Source organism: Micrasema longulum, unplaced genomic scaffold (assembly GCF_059751315.1).
Source record: "Micrasema longulum isolate JH-2025_06_02 unplaced genomic scaffold, ASM5975131v1 h1tg001595l, whole genome shotgun sequence".
Taxonomy (NCBI): domain Eukaryota; kingdom Metazoa; phylum Arthropoda; class Insecta; order Trichoptera; family Brachycentridae; genus Micrasema; species Micrasema longulum.
Window position 1 is genome coordinate 4,429 of NW_028278777.1, and position 27,733 is coordinate 32,161.

General features: G+C 32.4%; 1 protein-coding gene across 1 annotated transcript in view; it reads right to left on the reverse strand.

Moving 5' to 3' along the window:
• Positions 1-11,655: 11,655 nt before the first annotated feature.
• LOC148274746 (G protein-coupled receptor dmsr-1-like) overlaps positions 11,656-27,733 on the reverse strand; it is a 164,266-nt gene continuing 148,188 nt past the window's right edge. Inside the window, exon 3 of the mRNA XM_088236697.1 lies at positions 11,656-13,060. Coding sequence (XP_088092823.1) covers positions 11,699-12,796 — 1,098 coding nt within the window. The 5' untranslated portion in view covers positions 12,797-13,060 and the 3' untranslated portion in view covers positions 11,656-11,698. The remainder of the gene's footprint in view (positions 13,061-27,733) is intronic.

The window sequence follows — 27,733 nt, forward strand, 5'->3', positions numbered from 1 at the left end:
TGTAGTGATTGCCAACGTCTGGGGGACCCGGCAAGGCACAAGAAGAAGAAGAAGAAAGTCATAAAATAACGATTTACGCAACTTTTTTCTACCAATCGCATTTTTATCTCAAAACTGTCATTTTTAGGGTAACTTTTGACTGAATTGCGACGCTATTAAAGGTGAAAAACCGTTTGACAAATTAATACTCGTAATCTTGTTAAGTCAGTACATTACATTTATTTAGCATGGGGACCTCTGGATATATTTTCTTTATAATTATGAGCAACTTAATAGATAGCTCTTATAGAACATTACGATAAATTTTCCTGTTAAATCAATACGACATTTACATTATTTTTATAATCCATCGCCAAAAAAAAAACACTGAACAAATTTATATTAAAAATAACGCTGCGATGGCGTAGCTGATCCTAATTTAAGTTGATCAGGGTCCCGATTACAATGGGAAGCTAAGGACAACATACCTTCACCATGACGGTATTGTTGAAGATAAATTCTCTCGAGTGATTACGAAGATACACTATCGACCCCCATCTTTAAGTTTTGGGTATGTACATCGATATGTAACAAGGGAAAGCGTACGCCACGGTACACAGTGTACACATATCTACGTACTAAAGTAATATACCTTCATTATGATGTCCAAGTTAAAGATAAATTATCCTGAGCGATTACGAAGATACACTATCGACCACCACTTTCAAGTTTTGAGGTAAATACATCGGTTTGTACCAACGGGTCTAGAACCTCATAGTGCTAGACCCGTTGGTTATTATTACCATTAAAAGTGAAAAAAAAAATTGGTTCCGCCAAGCAGTTTTTGTTTAATTAACAATTAATTTTTTTTATCATTCTGAGATGGCCAGTTTTTTTCTTCTTAAAAGCGTATTTCAAATATAAAAGAAAAATAAGTATACGTTAAAGTTGAATTAAATTCTGACGCAACTGTCAGTTTTAAAAACGAAGGGCTAGATGCACAGATAATGTGTCTTAATTCTGTCCTATAAGAGAATCTAGGTGTAAAAATATTGCCACCATAAAACATCAATTTGGTTATTATATTTTTTCTATCTGTTTTACTATCTTCCTGAGTGTATGTATCGAGACGTTAGAAGAGCAGGCTTCGTAATCGCTCGGTAGATAAATTCAGATGATCGTTAAGCATACCGTCTTGGTAATTGTCAAAAGCCATATAAAAATCAAGTTCAAGCGAGCATTTTTTGCTTGAAATGGGATTTATTGGAGTTTATAATCGCTCCGAAGTGGCCACATTTTATTACAGAAGCCTATTCAAAATATAAATGAGAACTATTTTAAATTTCAATTAAGTAAGAAACGCGAGCTAAATTTTCGGGATCATTCATTAGTTGGATTTGATCATATGATATCGAGATGATAAGTCGGTAGAACATACCGAGGTATATTAGAGATTGTTCGTTTATAATCGCGGCCCTGTCTCTGATAGAAAATTAGGTGTAATTGATAGGTAATTTTTTAAATTAAGATTTTCTCACTGTTATTCGAGTCTTTTAATGATTTCGCCAAAGTAAATTTTTTGAATATTATGTTTTTTTTATTTCACCACAACAGGCCAGGAGGCCCAACTACAGTAGTGAGTTGCATCACCGAACATCCAGGATTGAGAAAAAATAACTTTTTTTTGTTCTCACCAGGATTCGAACCCGGAACCTTCCGTATGTGAGTCAAACGTCTTGACCACTACACACGGAGGCCACCGTATCCAACATCAAAAAATTGTGTGCCTAAAAAAATAAAAATAGGTAAATGTGGACAATATTTTATATAATTCGTTACAATCATTACTGTTATTATTTGATTTATATTTTTAAAAGGCATAATGTATTTGCATCGTATAAAATTAAAGAAAAATAAATTTATTTTCGTATTAAATCATTATGACTATCCATTGCTGTGTATTTTGTCTTGTTCTGTCTAAGTCACGTATTTGTTTTTGTTAAAGCCACGTTAATTAATACAACGTCTCTGAAAAGATCATTCCATCTGAAGAGTCATAAAAAACGTTTAAGTACTCCCAAATAAGGATTAAACAAAACGTGTAAAAATATTTCATTTTGGCGCAATAAACTAAGATAATCACGGCCTACCTTTAAAGAATATTAACCATTAAAAAACGCGCCTAAAGTTTATATTTTTATCCATGATTTTTTGTGTTTTCTACATTATGAAGGTATTTGTAAAATTGTTCATTAGGGATTTTTACACGACCTACGTCCACTGTGGTAAATTTTCCGAACGTTCGAAAATTCTAATAGATAAATATCACATACGATAAATACCGATAACAATATTTAAAATGGATTAAGAATAATTGATTGTATTTTCAAAGTCAATATGGATATTATGGAAAAATGTTTTCATAGATAAAAGCGAAAAAGAAATTTAATAAAAAATAGTTATTAGAAAAACGCGACGTGTTTGGCCTTGGCAGTTGTGACGTTAAGATTTGTGATAATGTTCTAAAAAAAAATTCAATGGCCACGAACAAATAAACATGAGTCGTGAAGGGGTGTGGCCAATGGAATGACAGTTTTTGCGAGAATTCAAAATTACAAATTAAAAAAAAAAATTATACTACTAATAATTGCATTTTTTCCCTGAACCTTAATTACTTGTAAAATTTTAAAATAAAAAAAAAACGTTATATTTCCCTATAATACCAAAATAATCATTCTATCGATTACTATAACAGGTCGATAATAATTATTATTCGTAAAATGTATTGTTAGCTTTCAGAACCATTGGCACTACCGTATTTTTTCCTACATGTATGTATACCTCTACCAATTTCTTTCTTGTATTTGATTTATTTAATCATTTCTATCAGTTTCTTTCTTGTACTTAACTTTACTAACAATTTCTATACAATTATTTCTTGTACGTAACTTTACTAACGTTTTCGACCAAATTCTTTCTTGTGCGTAACTTTACTAATAATTTCTACCAATTTCTTTTTTGTTAATATTTTTTTGTTTTGTAACCGTTCTATGCTACGAGTTCTGCTACGTCAAAGGAATAACAAACAACACCATATTTGCTAGATCGAATAAGCTACAGTGCGTTCGAATGTTAAATAAGCCTATTTTAATGTGTTAATACCTGTCGGCGAAACAAGTAAACATCAAAATTCTTGTGTAAGTACGTACATTTGAATGATTTATATGAAAACTTATTGTTGCGCATAAATAAATCAAATGCCTTTAAAGATTTGAAGGAACTTTATATGAGTCACCAAAGGTGGCAGGCCCCGACACGGAGTATCAGCCTACGTAATGATTATATTGTACGTATGATTGTTTGTTCAGCACAGGTGCCACTTTACACCCTTCCGTGTGAAGGTGTGTGAACAAAGAGTGAGGGTGACTATAGTCATTTCACTCCTCCACTTTACTAGTAGTACTTGGCCCAGTGTGTCCTGCGGTCCTGCCACATTAAGTGTCAAGCCACCAGTATACTTACAACCTAAACACACCCTCTCACAAACCATGGATCTCTGTTACTGTCGGAATATATTTATGCTCTCATTTTATTAATTTCAAATTGTTTTTTCCTCCTCCGTTTCTGGTCATTATTTTCTATAAAATAATTATTCTTATAAATTCAGACCCTGTCGTCCACAATAAATAACACCCCTAGAAGTATGTCTAAATTTCACGTAGCACACTGGGGTCAAATTGCCAAAAGGTGTCCTAGACTCATAAAAGCAATGTATATCTTATTATTTATAATAATAAAAATACTTTATAGTTTTATTCCACTTTTATTTATAATTATTTAATAAATAAAAGTGGAATAAAACTATAAAGAATGTTTATTATTATAATTAAAACCAAGAAATGTCAGTGGAAAAACTCAATATATATCTTATTATGAAGTGTTACGAAGTGAATGCCGATTCAATGAAAACTGTAATGTATATCGCTTCAAATCAAAGGTTTTAATATAACTAGGTAGGTTTATGAAAATAAGAGACTAGGTCATAAATAAATATACTTTATTTACCATTTACGAGAAATTATACGTCAATTACTATCGTCTCATTGATTTATATTCGTATATTTATAAATTATTTAGCGTATGATTTATATGTGTTTTGAAACGTCTACACAAAATCACATCAACACTTTTTTTTACTCTTCATTATATATGTTTGAGTCACTATCATCATCGAAATCATCATTTTCGCTTTGGCTGGCGGACCCTAGAGATGAAAGTATCATTAGATCCAAAGCGTCTTTTGGGAGTCTAGTTAGTTATTTTTCGTGAATCTTCTCTTTCATATATCTCATTAATATCTCTTTTATTCGGCTACAATTCCTCGAGTGGTACTCTCTGAACTTTTTAAAATCTTTGTTACGCTCTTCCTGCGCCTCGTCGGTGAATTGACCCATCGGAAATATTGATTTTTGTATTATTTCAGGTCCGTGTATTAAATATTCGTGAAGTGTGAGTAGCATGTTATACCACGGATGTTTTTATATGAAAGCCCTGGCCAAATGTAACGCATACATCCACGTAGCCGCACGATAAAATAAAGAGAATCGTGGACATTTTTCTTATTAATTCTCTGCCTAAATTTGTATTTCTGCAGACATCGTTGGAGTCCATTTCCATCATTCTAAATACCAAATCCTGGTCAAAACTAAAAGTTTATCCACAAGATTGATTGGTTTCTGCAACAATTTCCCGGTTGGACCCTCGAGACTGCCATTTCTGAATAGCCAGTTTGCATGTCAAATAAAGAAGGCAATCGAAAACGTGTATCCTGTGCAAGACCAAAAATCATTTTCTAAAGCTTAAAGTAACTCGCTGTAAGTTTAATTATATTTACTTGAACCTGGTGGATCAAATAAAATATCTTGAAATAACTAAGAAGCATCTGCCTGTCCTGCAACTGAGTCCCATTTTCATTGCATAAATCAACTAGGGCAAAGTAGTAGAATTCTACAAGTTCATGATCTTTTTCCGCTTCATCCTTTCAGTACGCTCCTCAAACGGAATCTTCGGACCGTCATAAGCTTGTGTAACGCGAATAAAAGAAACCGATGTCTCAAGCCCCGTTTTATTTATATATAGAAAGCTTTATTTTATTTATTTTATTTATGAGCTGATTCCCATTGTGGTCTTTGTAAACTCGAATTTAAACAGAGTATACATTTTTGAGATACTTTTCTTTAACTCGCCAACACAACCTATCCGTTTTACGTTTTTTTTTGTAGGAAATAAATCTGATCCCCCAATTTTTCATCTCTAGAGCTCTTCATTATCGTTGTTAATTATTGCCTTGTCATAAACAAAGTATTGAAACTGGTACCTTGCGAGAGGAAAATGTGGTTTTGATTGCGTTAGTATGAGATGGATATATGACGAACGAACGAATTTACGAAACGAAATTTGACAGAATAAGCATGCTGACGGGTCTAACTCTTCTATCTGCTCGCGGTTATATGCTGTGGGTATTTAGTTCCCAAACCACGTGACGAATCACGTTCTTAATTTTTTTAGTTTTTGTATAAGAAATGCAAATAATGTCCCAGTGTGCGTCGTATGTCTAAATTTGACTGTTTTGAGTGCAGTTCAACCACAATTATTTATCTTTCTCAGGAGAACACTTTCATAACTCTACATCTTCTACGTTATCAAGTAAGTAAGATATCGAGAAGAACAATTCAATAATTGTGATACTGCAGTGTTCTAATGTTTTAATAGTCAAATGAGAAAATACCACAAAAAATGGGCATTGTCAATATACTACATTAAGTCACGAGAATTAATATTTTTTTAAAGTTTGTTTTTATTCTCCTGCAAATTAAAAGATTTAGACAAACCACAGTAAAACTACTTCTTGAGGTGCCAAATGGTGACACGTATTTAAAAAGTAAGCAGTGTAAGCACCTTATGATGACTGTTGATATATGTACCTAAAGAAATACACTTATGATGGAATATTTGTAAGCATAATTTTATTTAATTTTTTAAACAAATAAACGCTGTTATGTGGCATTGAACTGAATTGAATAAGGACTTTAAATAAATATGAATTTGTTAAAATTGAAATTATTGCAAATAAAATATATTCAACGAATTCGCGAATACGTAAAAAAATGTTTGAATCATTTTATTTATTTATTTGACGGATTTATGCAGTCCATTCTAACGATGGTAAATACAATTTCTCATAAAAAATACGGGCACTAATAAAATAAAATACAACTAAATAAAATCGGGTAGTGGTCCTGTCGCTAGTGTCTCGGACTCACGGACCAAAGGTCTGTGGTTCGAATCTCACTCTATCCCAACTTGATTACATTTTCTTTAAGGGAGTTATTTACAACTCGTAGAAAATGGCCCTCAAAATTAAATATTTGGGTAAATCATAAGAACGCTAATATTTATTTTACTAAAAAAAATAAAATAAACTAAAGCTAGGACAAAAAAAAAATACTACCTCAAGACAAGATCCGGTCTATCTGAGTGATTTTTTAAATCTATAGAGACTTACTTGATTGGATCGATAGCAGATAATTATGACATAAATAGCTCTTTATGACACCTGTGAGCTTTAGGTGCATATTCTCACCATTGCCATGTCATAAACATCTACCTCTACTTTATAGACCTTTCTGTTTCTTGTCATTAATGCTTTAACTTAATTAAATTTCATGTATTTTACGACAAAATCTTCTTAGTTACCACATATTTCTGTAAAACAGAATATGAAGACATAAACATGGCTATAATATACGCAATCGTCTTTCCCTTACGCAACATTATTAGAGAAATATTCTTAGAAAAAATATTCTCAAAATGAGGGTATTTTCTTGTCATTGATATAAATATATTTTAATTAATATTTTACAACAGAGATGAAAAATATTTAGGCATTTACAGAGCTTATAATCTGTCATTGGGTGGTTTAAATGGACACTTTATACACTATGTAACAATCACAAAGATGTAATGATCACAAAGATCAAATGGAAAAATTGAAAGAATATAGATGTTCAAACATAGGTAGAATAATAAGTGTTACACAGTGTGTAAAGTGGCCACTTAAACTAGTCAATGACAGGTCGTAAGCCCTGTAAATACCTAGACTTCTACGTTCACCTTCTAAAAAAGGTTTTTCTTTTCTGCTGTAATAAATTAAAATCAATAACTCCCAAAGGTGGGGGGTACCTCTCTGGTAATTATATATTGTATGATTGCGGTGCAATCCAGAACGACAGCCACCTACTAACACGCCTACTCATGGAAGAAGGCTGCACTCCTGGAGACCTAATTGTGGCAAATGACAAAGCGATATCCGTCGCTGCATATTAGAGTGGCAGGATATGATCCAACCGGACAAGTTAAGTAAGTAAATACTCCCAAGGGGGTTGAATCCAGTTCATGTGTACCAAAATTTGGAAAAACTCAAAATTGAGTAGATATTTTAAGTTATTTTGTAAGGCAATAACGTTTCTATTTGTTATACGTCTATAATCAGTAAAACATTTTGCTTACCAGGTTTTGTCATGATTGATATCGTCAGATAAATTTGTGGGGGTCATAGTAAATTGATCAATGACACACTCACGAGCAATAGTTTCACCGGAAATAAAGAGCAACGATCGATGAAGCGCGTCATCATTTTATATTAAATACAATACAACATGTTCTGCAAGTTTAACAGTATTGCACATAAAACGTCCGTTTACATAAGATCAACATCCTGCAGTACATTCATACTATGGAGACATGAAAAACAAAAAAACGTGCCCTACAGAGAGACCACGGGGCGTGGTAACGCCCAGGCAGCCCGACAAGTCAGCCCAGTCAGTTAGCCTAAGCAAGTCAACCCAGTCGTGAAGCAAATCAGTTCCAGCATGTAGTTCAAGTGCAGCCAGTTCAACTCTTTGTCACCGTAACACTTGCGCGACATAATTCAACTAATTATTTATTTGCCACGTAATGAATACAGCATACACACATCAATATCGTGTATTCTGTCCATCACCAACTGGGGGTAAGAGTCCCAATCTCACCATCCAGAAAAATCGTACAAATTTATTTAAACATTGCCTTTCAGCTATTTAAAAAATAACAATATCGGCATCCTATGGTATCATACTTCGTTATTCACAAACTCCTTCACTGTGCAGACTGCAAGACGATTTTCCATGAAATGTGAAAGATGTACGTTCACTATTTGTTTTCAAGAAACGTCTAAAATGTCAATACCTTTCTGTAGACCTTTACCATTTTTCAGTAATTCTTACCTCTATCTCTTTCTTTCCTAAGTCTTTCACGTCGTTTATTTGCTACTCTCAGCCGATAAATGTATACCGGTAATCAGAAAGTGGCCAGATCAGAATCTCCTTTATGTTAATTGCAAAAAAACTTACTTCATACTTTTTTACAATTCTAAATCTTCGGACCCTTCTTCTGACCTTAACATTATTTTTCACAATAAATACCGTAACCCTGAAATATGATAAAATGGAAACTTAAATGGACTAATCAAATTGAAAAAAATGTTGACAAATTGAGATACTTTATCTACGTTTTGAAACGTTTAACTAGTTATGTTCTTCTACAGTCTTCTTTTTCTAATGAAATAATTGGATCGAAAAGAGCCTGCAGTAATCGAAATCAGCCTTTAGAAACCGTAAAAAAAATTTAATTCCCTCTAACCAATTTTTTCAGGAAGCTGAACTTTTGAAACTACGAGAAATCTATTGCCAGCGATGTTTAAAATATGTTTTTATGGGCCAACATTAATTTATTTCCTAAAAACGTTAATAGATCTAGTCGAAAATTGAATAGTTCACTTGAAATCCCTTATTGTAAATCCAGACTCGGGCAAAGACACTCATTTTTCATAGCTCCAAAACTGTTCAATGCATTTCATAAAGACAATATGATAAAGATTGATTATTTGAATTTGTGTTGACTTAATTTTTTGTTGAGATTATGAATAAAAAAAGCAATATTATGTATCTTTTTTGGGTGATACCGTGTATGTTGGATTTGATCCGACGTTTCGGCTACCATTGCAGGAGCCATCTTCAGGGAAAACTGTGTGTTTTATAGAGAAATGTATGTGTTTATGTACTAGTAATTTGTACCGTGTCACAGTCACATTTCTAGTTTTGTAGGAAAGAATAATTATGTTTATGTACTAGTATGCCAGCTGCGACACAGTACAAATTACTAGTATATAAACATAATTATTTAGTTTGCCGGCTGCGACACAGTACAAATTACTAGTACATAAACATAATTATTCTTTCCTACAAAACTAGAAATGTGCCTACTGCTGACTGTGACACGGTACAAATTACTAGTACATAAACACATACATTTCTCTATAAAACACACAGTTTTCCCTGAAGATGGCTCCTGCAATAGTAGCCGAAACGTCGGATCAAATCCAACATACACGGTATCACCCAAAAAAGATACATAATATTGATAACAGTGACCGTGAAAACATTCGCACCTATAAAAAAAGCAGCTTGAAACAGCTTCTTTTTCAATTGAGTAGCAGATACTTTAATAAAAATTTTCTCATTTTTATTGACAAAACAATTGTGTTCTAATATAAAAACTTTTTTTTGTTGCTGATATCCATCGTATTCTTCTTAAATATATACTCACACACAGGCCATGCCTTTGTGGGATTTTTTGTGTTTTGCAATAGTTTTAAAAAAAAAATGTATCTTATGTATACCTATTGTGAAATGCAAGGAAAAAATATAATTTATTATATAAATAAAAAACGAGTGATACTTTAATCCACAAATTTGGAATATCCAGTGACCGGTTTCATCGCTTTCGCGACATCTTCGAGACTGGTATCTTTATTAAGGAGTTCAATGTATTTCTACAAAAAAAAGGTAAGGATATATAATTCAAAATTATATGAAAGTAAATTAAATAAAGTTATTTTTATCTTAAGGATCATTATCAAAAAAATTGTGTTTTTTTTTGGTTAACTAATGAGTATATAATGCTAATAGCATATATGCTAAGTCTCGAAGACGTCGTGAGAGCGATAAAACCGGTCACTGTATATTCCAAATTTGTAGATTAATGTATCACTCGTCTTTTATTTATATAATAAATTATAATGAACTTCCATTAAGAATTTCCACTTACAAACTTAAATGTTTAAAATAATATCATTAATAAAAAAAACCCCTTCCCGCACTCGTTTTTCACACGTCCCCTTTTTTGTCACGGAATTTATTTTTACAAAGGTATTTGATCGCGATATTTTAAATAGTTATAATTTATTTTACTAAAGTGAAAGCACTTCCTCCAGTTACCTGAAAAGACCGTGTGTCTTCTTATCGGTTTCCTCATGCTAAAAAAGTTTTTTTTGTTATTAAACGAGTTACTTTTTTAAAACATCAATTTCATACACAGCGGTAACATCACTGTAAGTTATTTTTATTAGCATTTTTTCTTTTGGATAGTTTGAAGAAGTTGCAATGTAGCAATAAATCATCCACTTATTAATTGAATAAGTTTTATGTAGTAATTACATAAGATATTGTTTTTTAACAGGTGTTATCAATGGTTTGCTTGTTCTGTACATTAAAATATAATATTGTATATGTTGACGGTATTTCAAGTTATTTACGGTCAGAAACTTACGATATCATATATTATTTTTATTTGTTTGTTGGTTTGTTTTGCTTAAAAATGGGTTAAATATGAAAAGAATTTATTAAATATTAAATATACTAATATTTTAGTAGTCCGGTTTTCCTGGTTTGTTATGCATCTATAAATACTTAGAAGAAGTTCTGTAAACCAGATTGATTAATATTGGATTTAAAGATTCTCAATACCACAGACAAGCCGATAACATGAGTCATATTTCACCCAAAACACTGTCAGATGTCAGAATGAAGCTCCTTGCTTCGGGCATCAATTTAGAAATATCTCATTAAACCCTCAGAAATTCTCTCAAAAGATATAAAACTCCGAAACTGGTAGAAATGAGAGTCACTTTGACAGAGAGATCATAATGTGGATATACTGGCACTCATATATTGTATCTAAATTACTTTTTGGACGCATCTTTCTGCCATTTATCAGAATAATACATCAAAGAACTCTATTATAATGATTTATGTATAAACCTTACATTTAAAAGCTTCAAAGGAGACTTACTATAGGCTGTATGTGTACAAGTGCCATTAACATGATTAAATTCTAAATGAGGAACCATATTTTATACAAGTACGTACATGCATAAAGTACGGTGTACCTTTGGCCACAAAATAGTTTATACAAATGTTGCGTAAAGCGTAGAGTTTCTAAAGCGAACTGAGCATTGTTTGAGTTAAAAACATTTTCATTATTTGTATAAAATATTGTTTTTGCAGGTTTCTTCCTAATTTTCAGACTTTTTTTCATTAACAAATTTACAATCAGTAAGTATCGATTTTTATTCAATTTATGAAATGTCATGTTTCTTAAAAACGCCAACGGGAGTAAAAGTGTTTGGTACAATTTACGGCAAGTCGTAACACCCCCCCAGCATGGTTTTGAGAGATAATTCTTCAGTAGTCAATGACCATTTAATATATTAAGATACTGATATTTTCACAGTGATGCGGTATTTTACTTAAATAACTTGTAATACTGCGATAGTCTTATGTTATGTGGATCGTTTAAATGCAAGTACTGTGTAGTATTTGTTATTGAAAGGAAAGTTCTTTTTCTGCTTTATTAGTTGCTTTTGTTTAAAAAATCTACAAAATGTAAAATAAATGAACTCACCGTATTTAACGTAGCATTGAGTGAAGAATGGGTCTCCGAAAAACAAGGCTAATAAGCCCATTATTCCTTGTGGAAATTCAGTGAGCAAAAAGAGAAACAGTACTGCCAGGAGCATGCGCGTCGTGCGGTCTGTCTGGCGTTCGGTTCTTCTTCTCATCTTGTTAGCAGCTCCTTCTCCTTCTCTTCCCGGAGTCATCAGATTCTGTCTCCTCTTCTTCGTTTCCACGAGAACCATGATTAACTGCGAGCTTAGAATAGTCAACGCTATACACGGAATTAATTTTATCACTACACTGTAAATCCAGAAGATCGCGGTCTTCATAGTTGCGTTGTCGTACATTCTAACAACGTAAAGAGTCGTGTTTTGAGTAGGAATATCGAGCATGCTGACATTCATCATTTTGGTGACTTGCTCTCCGTCTACGGTCAACAGTTCTTCCTCAGTTCCTATGTACATGGAGAATATTATCGGAAGACAGATGAGAGGACATACGATGTACGCCCCGGCTATTGTTACCACCGTGAATTTCATATTACACCATCTTCGATTGGTTTGCGGATGCGCTATGGCGATGTATCTCCAAACAGCTAAGGTGACAGTGAGCCAAATCGATATAGTGTGACAAATCTGTCCAAACAACGAGTGAAAATAAACGAAACTCGTCCACGCGTAGCTAAACTTGTCTCGATAGGAACGGTTGGCAGGAGGCAGATACATGTGAAAGGCGTAAGGTATATATTCCACCATGACCAGCAGATCGGCTACAGCTAGTCCGGTGAGGATGGCGTTAGTCGGGGAAACCATTTCTCGCCGAGTCAGCACCGCGATGTTCAAGGAGTTGGCCACCGATCCGAACACGCATACCAGCACACTCACGTATCCGTGCAGGTGTGCGTACCATTGCGAGAAGTCGTTAGTCGCAGCTCCGCAGTATTGTACCGTGGAGTTGCTGATATCCAAATCGGAGTCGTTCATGATGATGCTGTGATTAAAGCGTCTTATAGGAAACACATGAAACAGCCGGTGTTCACGCGTTAATTGTTACGCACCAAAAAGGGAGGCATCTCTAGGAGTATTATATTCTAACATTTTAACCACTCAACTAAAACGCTAATTTAGGAACACACTTTTAGCACATAACGAATTTGAGTTTTAACGTTTTAAAACCACAGTTTTAGTTTACTAAAGTTTTAGGTCGGTGGGGAAAAAAACGACGAAAGTAGTTCTGTCTGGATTAACCTGGAACAAAAACAAAAACGTAATTAGGTAACTCATAAATCTCTTTTTAATTAAGGTGTCTAATGCTTCGGGATTTTGATTAACCTTAAAACGATGCTTAATATTTCTCGTACGCTTAAATGTTTACGTACATATTATTACAATATTCTGAGTTTATGCAAATGTTTACAGATAAAATACTGGATTTCACCCTCTAGAGAGGCATTAAGATTAAAAAATTACAACAGAGATGGAGAAACAACTGGTACAAGAAGATGTATAAATATTAAACATTGTTGTTAGGCGTTGCCTAGTTTGTGAACTAATTCAATCGGATGAATCTCTTCACAACAGTAAAGGTTTCAACCTTTTAACTTCATTAAAATCAACAGATGGAAAAATTTAATAATTTTTGACGTTAAAACATAGGCAAAATGGTGAATATCACAGTGTGTATAGTGGCCACATAAACCAACCAACGAAAGGTCATGAATTCTGTAAATGCGAAGACTTCCTTATTTCCTTCTCTTTTATGTTCTCTATCTCTATTGTAATTTGCTACCATATACCTTTTTGGGTTACTCATAAATAAAATAAACTTTAAAACCACTCCACAGCGAAATACATTTCTCGTCCCGTAACATCTACATATGGTCTGAAAAAATAAAATAAGTTACAATAATATCGATAATAAAGTTAACTGAACTAAGTAAATATTTTATGTACCGTTTATAACTACTAGTCGAATTTCAAATCAAACGTTATTTAAGCTATAAATACGATAGCATCATAGATAATAGCAGTATACGTCACAAAATAAGATATTTGTATTAATTTCGTGATGGATTCGGCAGCGTTCATTTTCAACATGGCGACTGTCACTATTCTGATTGGATTACCGGATTCAAAGGAAATACAATTCCTTTCTATTTGAGATTTGTCGCACACTTGTTACTTGAAGGTTTATTCCACTGGCACTCTCTCCCGTACTCCTGATTGAAACACGAGCATTGTGAATCCAAAATCACGAAATCACAGAATCACGTACCGCGCATGAGAAATAACTGGAATCTTCTTAGCCAAAGTTATTTTCAACACCCCCCTCAAGTTCTGATAAAAATCCCCTACTGAAAAATATGAATGAAATTATTTACTTCATTTGATTAAAAATATTTTTCAACAATGTTTTGAGTATGTCCAAATGCTTGCAGACTGGCTGGATTTTCTCCCTAGGGAGTTGTTTAAATTTAAATTTGTAAATTTACAGTGCATAAAGTGGCCACTTAAACCAGCCAATGACAGGTCATAAGCCCTGTAAATGCCTAGACTCCCATATTTACTTCTCCAAAATGTTTTCCCACTCTGTTGCAAAAAAAATAAATATGAACAACTACTTAGGGAGAAAATCCAGCCAGTCTGCAAGCGTTTGGACATACTTAAAAAATGTTTTATTAACTACCTGGGCCTCGATTACGATAGGAAGATAAAATTTATCTTCAAGTTTATCTACAAAGTAAAATTAAGTTGTTCGTTTGAAAAATATAATATGTTTACAATTTTGTTTTCTAACATGTTTAATTACCGATTACCGATGAAGATACTTTGAATTTTCATATATATATACACACTTTTGAACATAAATATCGATATTAGATTATTTCGTCTCAGTATATACCGATGAAGATAGCCGTTCATAATCGCGGCCCTGGTAAAAGAAGAAGTATAAAAAATTGAAAAATTGTTTTCAAGCGTTGCCTAGTAGGTGAATTGGTTCAGCCGTATGAATCTCACCCACATGATAAAGTATCCAGTTCTATTACTTCACAAAAGTCAACAGATGGAAAAGTTTAGGAAACGTTGATGTTCAAACACAGATAGGATGGTGAATGTTACACAGTGTGTAAAGTGGCCACTTAAACCAGCCAATGACAGGTCGTAAGCCCTGTAAATGCCTAGACTCCCATATTCCCTTTTCAAAAATGTTTTCCTTCTCTGTTTTAACAAATTAAAGAATATTTTTTTTTTATCTTATAAAAATAAGGTGTTTTGCGATAAAATATGTATGAATCTTTTTCGATCATTTTTAATATAAGATATGTCGCATCCCAAGAAGTATACTGTGGTATTCCTAAACCGGCCATTTGAAGAAAACCAAAAAAAAAATTTAAAAATATATCAATGCTCGTAACTTAATGAATAACGCCTCGTTTTTGGAATATACTTATTTGACTGCTTAAATATGATAAGAATAATGTAGCATAATAACTATAATAACCGCAGTGATTTTCTCGATATTTTACTCAATATTGATGTCAAAAATAAGTGTGTATGTGGTTTATTTCGCTCAAAAAGAATCATAGAATACTAAAAACAAAAAAAATAAAAAATAATAATTTAAAAAAACCTTTAAATATTATTATTTAAAAATTTATAAATTTACAATAATTATTATTAAACTTTATAGGATCTTCACGTCTTTGAAAAATTTAATAATACTGTTTTTTTTAAAAAGAGAAAGAAAACCTGGTTAAACTGCATTAATAAGGCAAAACAGATTAATTTAGACTAACGACAGTACGAGGGTACGATGAATAGAATATAATAAAGGGTCGAGTAAATTTTCCTTTTTTTGTATATATATTTTTTGTTTATTTTCATAATTAAATAGGTGAACAGTTCACGTGAAGAATAATAAAACAAAATGAAAAAAAAATCTCACATGGTCATAGTCTTTGCGTGTGGGTATACTGATTTAATCAGTTCAACATGACAACACAATTTTAAGAACAAATTACACATACCTACTGATACATACATGCTCACGTACATATCTATACACAGTATACATACATACTTACATACTCATATATACGCAAACATGTATATATATATATGAAAAACTATATAAATACTTTAGTATAAAAAACATAAAACCTAATGTAACATATTTTACTATCAATTTAGCTAAATCACTTCTCTTTCCACTACCCACTTTTTTTTAGGGTGTGATTTGCATTTTGATATTTTTTTATTCCAGAAAAAGGCTACATAGTGCAGAGCCAATTCTACCATATAAACATAAACATAAATATAAATATAAACATAAATATAAACATAAAACCAAATTTTATATTTGCAGCACTTATGGTGGTCCTAGCATATCCTGCCATCGCTTGAACAGCAGTGAATGGATCCACCCTGCAGTGGCTTGGAGAAGTGCGTTATTAGTGCTTTTTAGGCGTTCCCATAGGCTTCAGGCTCTTTGGAAAAGTTCGGCAGTTATCATTCAAAAAAATATCAAATAACATTATTTAAAAATATTCAGGACAAATTTATAAAGTACCTAAAATACAAACCCAGTATTTTTTACTGTTGACTCTTGCTGCCTCTACCTACCAGAGATTTACTTCTCTCCGATACCGCAGGGTGTGCAGACCAACCACTGTTATACAAAATTATGACAGGATTAGTTGAGTGTGCAGAATCACGTAGTTTAATAACCAAACATGTTCCAGCTAGGATACGTAGACGGTACCATCTGTTTTATGTGCCAATCAGTAAAACATCGGATGTCAAAAACACTATTTTCGTAGGATTTTTTCAGTGCACAATATAAAATTTAAAGACATGGACTGCGCAAATATCACTCTGCCAGATTTAAAATGGACACGAAAAATGCATTAAGTAACTTGATAGATACTATAGTATATATAATGTACATTTCCGAACCCTCCTTTTCCTTTCTTATTCTCTCTTCTTCCCTGTCCTAATTCCACCCCATTCACTACAACCGGTCTCTTTAAAAAAAATCTTCTTTCATTCTTTTTTTATTTTTAAATTGTGTTATAATTTTTATATGTAAGGACTCTATGTGTATTATATTTTCTTTACTAACTTTGTACAATTTGTGGAAACCTGTTATTGGTTCTGAGTTTATGCAAAACTGTTGTTTACTATAAATATGTATGTAGAACAGTTAGTTTTCCAAATAAAATAATAAATAAATAAAATAAGTACTTGAATTATTTTGATTAAATTATCACAAAACAAATAAAACTATTTTATCAGTTAAAAAATATATTAGTATTTATTTGTTATTATTATTTTCACAAATAATATCAGGTTATATTGGACCTTATATGTCGGATTTCTGTCAGTCGCAAATACGCAGTTGTTGTGGAAAGATGTGTTTACCTGCAGCGCTAATTAATTTTGTATATGGTGGCATCTTATCAAACTATTAACCATTGTTAAGTACATACCTTGTGCTTTATTACCTATCCTATTTCCCGGAAGATCAATAGATCGACCTTTTTCTCTTTTGCAGAAATGCCTTCCACAAGGAATATTTGGATCACGTGCACTTTGGAATTTGAATAAGAAATTAATGAAGCAGCAGCTACCAAATAAATAAATATGATATTATTAATATGTAAAGCATTAACTTTGTGGTCAAACATTTTACTAAATGTTGTTAAATATTTGTATATAACCACTTACCGACTTTTCTATGTCTACCGTTTTTCGTCTTACCGTCTTTTCGTCAGGGTACCAATTAAACCAACATGCAAACCAACATGCAAAACCCACCATACACCTTCATCATAGTTGTTGCACAAAAATGTTGAACCAACACGACATGCATTTTAATAAGCACATGCACTGACAAGGACAAACATGCACTGATTAAATTTTGAAAATATTCTATGTTGTTTGAGAAATAGTTGAAAAAAGGTAGAGGAGATGGAGGGAAGGGGTGAGTTCATTAGGTTTAATAGCGTGACCATTACAGTGGAACATCATAGGAACAAGGACTATATTGAAAGTTTGTTTGATTATTGATCAAAGGAACATTATTTTTTAAAGCTTTCCTAATGTGAAATTTCCATATTATTCACTTTTAACCCTTTATTATTTGCATGTAAGATTCTAACTCCAGTATTTTTATTAAAGTCATGATTTAAATTAATCAAGTGATTTGCGAATACAGAGAAATGATTATTGTGAAGACACCTCATATGTTCTTTAAGACGGTTTGCATGTTTGTTTAATTGGTGTCCTTACGAAGAGACGGGTACGTCTCGAAACCGGTAGACATAGAAAAGTCGGTAAGTGGTTATATACAAATAATTAATAACATTTGGTAAATAAATATGACTCTAGGTAAGTACCAGATATTTTGGTTAAGAAAATTCATTGTAAGGAATTTTGATTTTCAAAATTAGTCACGTTGAGGAACACCCAGTGCTATTGAAAATACTAAGTCACAGGTGGAAGTTGAGAGTGATATTTTAACAATGGTACGATGTCTTGCACAAAAGTTCCATGTAGACCCCGCCACCATAAGTCGTCACCGGGCCCGGATTAGTAAGGTGAAAAAAAAGAAAAATAGATATCTAATGGATTAACTTATCACAACACACATAAAATTGCCATATAAAAAAAATGCAGTTAAAATATGAAATCCCACCCTATCCACAATTTTAACTAGATATATTTTCTCTGGATTATTATCTATTTATTTAACTTTTTATACATAATGTAAATTGTACGTTGGTGGGGTTTTTGCCAAATGGTGATTTCTTCTAACCAATCATTCAATTTGTATGATTAAATTTAAAAACATATTCAATGGAAGAAAAAAGCTATATATAGATATATAAAAATAGAAATAAATGTATTTGAATCCAAATCACCTTAAATCAATACTTTCACTCAATGGGAAAAAGGAATAAAGAGGAAAGATAAAAGAAGGAGAGCTTAAGGAAGAGAAAGGAGCTGTTTCTTCATGTGTGATTTAAACAGAGGTACTGTAGTAACATCTTAAATACTGGATGGGAGATGATTCCACAGTCGAGCTGCATGGACACTACATGAGTTAGAGAAAAATGAGGAATTGTGGATGGGTATTAAGGTAATTTGTGAATTAGACCGAAGAGGTAAACTGTAAATCATAACCCTTGAAATTTTATAAATATCTACTCCAGAGTCTAAATAGTCATTTACAAGACACAAATTTCGGAGTGAAATGTTATAAACAATAATAAGAGGTATTTTTAAGCTCCCGGAGCTTTAGCAGAACACTGTAAATGTATATGATAATTACCTTTTGAAACAAATATTTTTAAACTTAAAAGTCTTAGAATTATATTTTTATTTGATGATTGAGGTGCAAAAACCTTGACTGTCTATGTCCAAGTGGATGAAAATACAGTTTAGTGTGTAAAAGAGAACCAGAACCTTGGACAAGTGTTTTTGATCCGGTGGTTGTTCTCAGATAAAAATCCTGAAAAAGGATATTATTAAGTGAAGATGAGTCTACCTGTAGTGGTTGACACAATTCGTTAACCATGTTCAAGGTTCCAGGTAAATAAAATAAAGCTTTTGGCAAGTAAATAGGAAATATTGGCTTCAAAGGTAGATTTTTGCTGCAATATTTCGCTGTCCCTGGCATCTGAAGCGTTAATCTGATGACTGTACCTTCCATGTAATTGAAATTAGGAACGGAACTAAGGCCTAGCTTCGAACGGGGTACGTACCCTTGTTAGCTGGGCAAAGTGTACAAAAAAATGCACGAAAAAACGAAACATTGAATAAACTTTTCTGTTAGTTTGGTATTTGTACAATTCAATAAATGTGAATGAATACAATTATTGAGCTAGTATTGTATCACAATTGACATTCTTATCTGTAAAAATATTACGGTATTAATAAAATTATGTAACTTAAAATTTGTATTTCACAAAAATTTACTGACGTTCATGGTTTGTTCTGTCTTATATTGTAAGGAACTGAACCCAGGACTTAAACACTTAAGTCAAATAGTCACACACATTTTTTCACTCGCGCTCCACATACATTTGGGGTAGCCTAATTTTTTTTCGAAATCCTTTTCAAACTTTACTGATATTGCGAATTGTTTTTTTATTCGATTGTACCCTTAAATCAACATTATCTCTCCCTCGGCGATTATCTCACAAGTGACCCAACATACGTCTCCCTTGTTATACGGTAGCCTAGGGTTGGGTTAGGGGTAGGTACCGATAGGGGTAGGTGTTAAATCTTACTTTGTAATAATCGTACTTGGACCCCTGCGGCGCGCGAGGGATAATCGTAAGTAATGCGACGTTACATATTTGATTTTACGAATTAAAGACAAAATTTTGAAAATTATCAAATTAAAGCAAAAAAAAATGTAGCAAAAGACTGTAAGAAATTATATGGTAAGACTGATATCTCAACAGCGATTAAAGAATTATTGTCTAGGCATTAACAAGGCTTATGGTCTGTCATTGACAGTTTTCGGTGGTTACTTTACATACTTTTAACATTTACCATGTCAACAATATTTTGAGTTTGTACTAATTTTTGTAGACAAGGACTGGATTCAACTCCCTGAGGAGCTGTTTATATTAACATATTACAACAGAGATGAAGAACATTTAAAAGAAGGTAATATAGAAGTCTAGGCATCTACAGGGCTTATGACCTGTCAATGGCTGGTTTAAGTGGCCACTTTACACACTGTGTAACTCTTATATTTGCAATATCTCTAATATACTTAAATGCGTATGTGCGCTATTTATTATTAATTAAAAGGTAAGCCAGATACATTTAAAATAAACTCGAAAAATAAAATATAAGACAGAAAAGAACAAAGCTTTGACGAAATATTTAACGACATCAAGATAGTGTCCGTGTTCTAATGGGATGTTGAATTTATCTTCAATTTTATCTACAAAGTAAAGTTGAGTTTTGTGTAAGAAAAATAGAATATGCATGAATATTTTCTTCTAAACAAGTTCAGTTACATGTTACCAAGGAAGATACATTTTCATAGGAATATACACATTTTCGTAAATATTGATTTTAATTTAAACCATCTCGATATGAACGCATGAAAAAAGCGTTTATAATCACGGGCCTAGAATATTTATTTAGTGCTCGTTAATTGTAATATATTTAAACCGAAAAAGTCTAGGTAGTAAGATCGTACGGCAGTGCTGAGTTTACAATACAAAAAAAACGGAACATTGGTACATTCATGCCATAGTTTGTTATATGCTGGTCCAGGAACAACACTTCATTGTTTCTTAACCAACGTATACAAACATTGAACTTTTTTGTTCCCGGTAGCGATGATTCATAAATTATTATAAGAAATCATGTCGGGTTGTGGTCCCGTGGCTAGTGTTGCGGACTCTCGGGCCGAGGTTCAAACCCCCCTCTACCCCAACTTGATTTCCATTTGCTAATAGTGAGTTATTTACAACTCGTTAAAAAGGTCACCAAAATTGAAGTATGAGGATAAATTATAAAAACGCATATATTTTTTTATTTTTTTTAATAAAAAATATTTAAGTTTTTAAGTGAAAATTATTAATAGAAGTTCAATGTAATTTATTATGGAAATAAAAGACGAGTGATACTTTTTTCCACAAATTAAACCGAAAATGTTGAGAAGATGTTGCGAAAACGATGAAACCGGCTACTGGATATTCCAAATAAATTTGTGGATCAAAGTATAACTCGTCTTTTATTTCTATGATAAATTATTATACCCTTTAATATGCTGAATATACGATGTGTCCCAGGACACTTTTATAAACAGAGTAAATATTAGTTCTCTGTTTTTGTAGACTCAAAATATTTAGCACTGACTCCATATCAGCATACGAATAGTCACATCGCTCTATGCCAAACACCCACGTTACTTTTCTAAGCCCGCGAAGTTGGACCGATCCAACGTAATTTATTCGCCTCGCATAGAAAGCAGACGAGACTACGGAGCCATATTCTATGCATTTATAATGTATTCAGCTGCAAGGGTGAGGTAACAGATGGTATTTAAAAATTGAATTGTAAAATCAGTCTGCTCGGCTACCTCGAAAAATTGACTGGCCAAATACCACATAGAAACGGGTCATAAGTTTTCCTTCAAGCCAGTAATCTTAGGGAAACCGAAGAGTCGCGAAACTCGATTAGTCAAGGACGAGATCGAGATTTACCTACACCCCGACATTGACAATATAAACAGAGACTATTGAATGCTATTAAATTCATCTTAGTACTCAGTAATAAAAAAAACAAATAATAACGTTGACTGAAACGACATAGATTTTTTGTTCTCACCGTATCTGCCCTCGTCCCTACTGCTCTACTCGAGATTTTTTGATTAAAATATCCTATATTATTTGATTATCTGATGAGTAATTAACAATTAGTCCCAACTTTGAGGTGCGTGATTTGGGTGTCGTTTTCGATCAGAAGTTATCCTTCATTACTCACATAAACAACATAACTAGTAAATCGCTGTAAATGTGAGGCTTCGTGTTACGTGTGACTAAGAAATTCAAAAACATAGGCACTTTGAAGTTGATGTATACTTCATTAGTAAGAAACCAGTTAGAGTACAACTCTACAATATGGAATTCGTATTACAATTCTCTACATTTTAACATTCACCAAAATTCTCTAAAATTTAATATTTGAACTTGGAAATAGTCATGAATTTAAAAAAAAAAAAAAAAATTTTGCTTCGGCCACTTTCATGTTCAATTGACATTCTTTAAAATATCATAACAACTTTTAGTACAATACTTAGTCTTTATTGAGATCCCAGATACCTAAGTTTAGTCTAAATTTGAAATGGCGTAATCTGCCGGTCTAAAAGTTATTATATTTTGGTTACATAACACTTTTAAGTATATTTTTTTACAGAAATACCTTAACAATTATGGTTTTTGTTTAATTTATGATTTTTTATTATTAGGCGATTAAAAAAAAATTGTTTATTAATGGAAAAATCGTGTGATTTCCTCATTTTGCGTGCATTTTACCAGACTACAGTCTTAAATAATTTATAAAGGAGTTTTTTGTTATCTCTCTGATTGAATAATTCTAGTGGTACAACTTTCTTAATAATGGAATAATGTAGATCCTGCATCATTTTGATATTGGTTCTGGTTGAATGGACCCATGATTTTATCCCATATCTTATGATAAAATAACCAGAAAATAATAGACAATCCTTGGTGTACATTGTAGCAATATAAAAGATTCTTTATAAAAAGTTGTAACAAGAGATCGTAGTATGTTACAAGTTTTAAAAACTTGGGAATCCCATGTGAAATTATGATCAACGTGTGGTAAAACTACGCAAGATAGGTGTACAAATGTCGTAATTCATGCATTATTTAAAGCTAAAACAAGCATTATCGACAAGCTCAAGAATGGATTTTTGCTTTGGATTGGACATATAGAGAAAATGGACGATGAAAGAACGGCTAAAAAGATTAACGATGGGAATATTAATGGATGCAGGAAACGAGTAAATTTAGCCAAATGCAATAAAAACTTGAAGATGGACATGTCGAATGTGAAAATAATTTATGAATGTAGAGTAAACAAAGTCCATATGTAAAGACAAAGTTATGTTTGTTTGTTTACACACTTTCTAGTGGTTAACTAATTTTTATTTTAATAAAAAATATCTGATAAACTTAAGAAAATATGTTTTGTAGATTCATAAAGTTGGACTCACTTTTACCTTTCAATCTGAGGGCAGGTCTTGAATAAAAATATATGTCCTCTGCGACAGTAACTTAGTCTCTGCACTGGCTTCGAAAGCGTAAGAGTAATCATCTCGCCTCATTTGACAAACTATCAAGAAACGCTGCAATTCGAGTGCTAATGTGCTAAAGCTATCTCTAAGCGCTTTTGAAGGATCATTGAATCTTCAATGACTTGTGGGAAATATGATCAGTTTTACGCCTTATATGGTTCTAAGATAAAATACTAGCTTAACCCTTTCAGACCGGGTGTCCGTTCAAATATACACGAATTTTAATATTTATTTACTCCCGTACTACCTGAAAATATAAATAGAAGTTTTTTTTTCTATCATCAATATGTCCACTTTTTACGCATACGTTAGTATGACAATAAAAAAAACTAAGTAACCCACATCGATAAAGGTTTTAGCTCTCTAACTTCACAAACATTAACAGATTATAGAATTGAAGGAATATGGATGCTCAAATGTAGCTACTTAAGCCAGTCAATAAGCCCTGTAGATGCCTAGATTTCTACATTCCTATCCCTAAAATGTGCTTCATCTCTGTTGTTATATGTTAATATTAACAGCTCCCTAGGGGTTTGAATCCAGTCATTGTCTACAAAAATTTGGACAAACTCAAAACATTGTTGATGTGAAAGATACAAAAAAAATCCATAAAAAATTCCGTTTCGTGAATACAGGGTACAAAATGTTTTTTGTATACACAGGAATTAATTCCGATCCAAAAGGGAAAGCACGTCGAGCTTAAGCTAGGGGGTGTGGGTGGACGGTGGACAGATAGATTTCCAAAATAAATATTATGGAGGGATTTTTTTGTTTTTCCGCCTGAAAACTGTAAAGTGGCATGATTTGTGTTCCGAAAATTCGGCAACACCGCTAAACACTTATCCGTGCTTTGTCTGGAAAGCTTTCTATAAAGCAACGCTTCTCAAATAAAATGAAAATCTAAAAAAACGAAATACGTATATTTTTATTTGATAATAGTTGGATAGATTTCAAAAAATGGATATTCAATTAAAAAACGAATATTTGTTTTTACGCATTTAGCTTTTTGGAAAAGTTTTTTTTCTGTGAATACTCTGTACATTTATGGAATCGACCGCTAGAGTACACTTGAAGGAATTATAATTTTTATCAATGGATTCATCTAGTTATTAAACATATTAAATATACTATAATAACATTTGACCAAAATAAAGAATTTCAACTTGAGCCTCGATTACAATAGGATGTTAACAAAGTTCGTATTTTTGTATGAAAATTTAGGAACCTGTTTTACTATTGCACTGTAGACATTTCACAAAATAATTATTTTAATATTTAATTTGTCACACTCAAAATTTGCTTTCACTTTAAAGATAAGTAAAGATAACTCTAAAGTGTTAACTTTCCATAGTAAACGGAGTCTTGCACTACCATAATGGTGGCCGTAAAGCACATTGCTCACGATGGTAAAAATCCACACGACATGATAATATAATATGGGGTGGATTGATATTAATTGAATGATACCATTTTTCATATTATTTTTATTAATTTATGGCAAAAATATCCAATTCAATTCAATTTTATTTATTTTTTTAAAATATAACATAAACATTACAAAAATATATTCAATACGTACATATTATAAAAAAGAAAAAAAAATACACGAAAGAGACTCATGTCAAAGTAGGAGGAGAATCCTGCTCCGGAAAACCCCTTCGGATACATGTAACAGATCAATATCCGGAGCAATGTTGTTCAGCATAGCGGTAGCCAATCCAACAGGTATAACCATAGGCAGGTTGGTCCTGAATATCGGAATATGTAACAATCTATGCTGACGCTGTCTTAGGTAATTATCAGGAACATACAAACCAATGCTCATCATAATCTCAGAATTATCGATCATACCTCGCAACAATCGATAAAAATGTGTAGTCAAATACACATTCCTTCTAGTCTCTAAACTGTTGTAGCCAAGCATACCCTGGAGAAACTCGGTCAGGTAGAGCCAAGGATAATACCCGCACTCTCTTATTTAGAGATATGATATCTCAGAAACTTCTTTTGGATTTTCAAAAGAGAGTACTTCAGTTCATGTGGCCCCCAAATCATCGAGCCACTCTCGAGTCTACACTACTACTATCCACTACTATCCAGTACAATATGACGATGACTAATCTGCACTTGAGTTTTCTTTTGCATGAATTTCACCTGTGAGTATCCGACTAATATATATTTTTAAAAACAAACCTTGTATGGCTATGATGTCCACGAGTCTACAGAGAATACAAAACTTGTATTTTCTAAATAATTTTAGGGTTAAGGTTGGATTTTTTTAAATCTTGGGTAAAAGGAAATTAGTTTTTATTTAAAAAAATATATAAAAAGGCAGGTTTGCCGCTTGTGTTAATAAAATAAAATAAAATAAAACATGTATTTTTCTTCAAACAAGGAAGTTATTTTTTGCTTATTTTGACTAATTATGGAAAATGGATTATTAAACAGTATACGAATGTGATCATTTTTGTTTTTAAATACCTGTATTTCAAAATATGCTCTCTTTCACTTAATGTAACACTACATCATCTTTTCTGGGGGGATTTTTTAGCACAGTCTTTGAGAGTTAAGTTGAGAAGCACTGCAACGGGTAGGTATGTTTAAATGTTTACTATCGTCTAAGTTTTATATGAGGCATAAAGGCGAAGTATCCATGTACCCAGTAAGCTAGCTTACTGACGAAAGGTTCAAATAACGAACTTTGTTCTAAAAACTAAGTGATTTTATCGAAAGCTTTTTAATACGCGTCTTTTGGATACTTATAAAAAGAACACTTTATGAGAAAATACGTTTTTGTTGGGTACTTATCTCTTTATATATTTACTGAGCCCATCGTAATATTTTATTCTTAGTATTTTTATGCACGCGATCATAATAAACACATATTAATTTAGGACATTAAACAACATACATGATATGAAAGCCAGTTTTAATTTGCCATTAAAATATTACTTAATAAAGAACTGTGGAAAAAAACAAAGTGCGGTGATCCCTTGTGAGGGTGTTTGTTTGTATAGATGTGTAGAAGTGTGCGCATGTTGACGGTTGTGTGCGTATTTAGTTTTATATGTATGATTAAGTATTTTTAGGTGGCAACAGGTTTTTAACTAAAAGGATGGTGATGGGGGAAATAATTAAGAATTAAAGTTGCTCATACGCGTGGCTGTGGATATAATAATACTTCAAGACAGGCGTGGGTAACCATTTAATAGTTTTGGCCAGATTGTCAATTTTCCTTCAAGTTGCGTGCTGGAATCGTTACTACTCGTAACAACTAAATGTCTGAATAATTTGTTTTAACTATATTTTTTTCTTATTTTTTTTTGTTTCCGTTAATAAAATCGAGCAGATAAAAAACGCTCGATTTTAACTTCTAAAATTTAAGTGCAATTTTTTTTTTATTCAAACTATAGACAAATTTTAAAATAACCTGAAGGTTAACTATGTAAAAATTCAACTATGTAAAAAAACGAATCTTGTTAAGTTTTGTACACGGTTGGAATATTAGAAAAAAAGGAGAGTAGGAAAAATCACACCAAGCTCGCTGATAATATTGTTTTTCTAGGTCAGACATGACCAATATTTTTCTAGTCTTGAATTATGAAAAAATAAACTTCAGTGAATTACACACATTTTGATATTTTGAGTTTATGAACGAATTAGGCATCTAAATTTTTTGCAACACAGAGGGAAAACATTTTCGATAAGGGAATATGGATGTCTAGGCATTTACAGGGCTAATGACTTTTCATTGGCTGGTTAAGGTGGCCACTTTACACGCAGTGTAACACTCACCATTCTGCCAACAGATGGAAGAGTTGAGAAAATGTGGATGTTCAAACATAAGCAGAATGGTGAGTGTTGCACGGCGGTAAAGTGGGCACTTAAATCAGCCAACGACAGGTCATAAGTAAGTAAATGTCTAGAATTCAATACTCCCTTCTCAAAAATGTTTTTTTTATCTGTTGCAATAAATTAAAATTTAAATAACTCCCTAGCGAGGAAATCCAACCTGTCTACAAACATTTAAACATACGCAAAACATTGTTCATTTTGGTTTGATCATAACT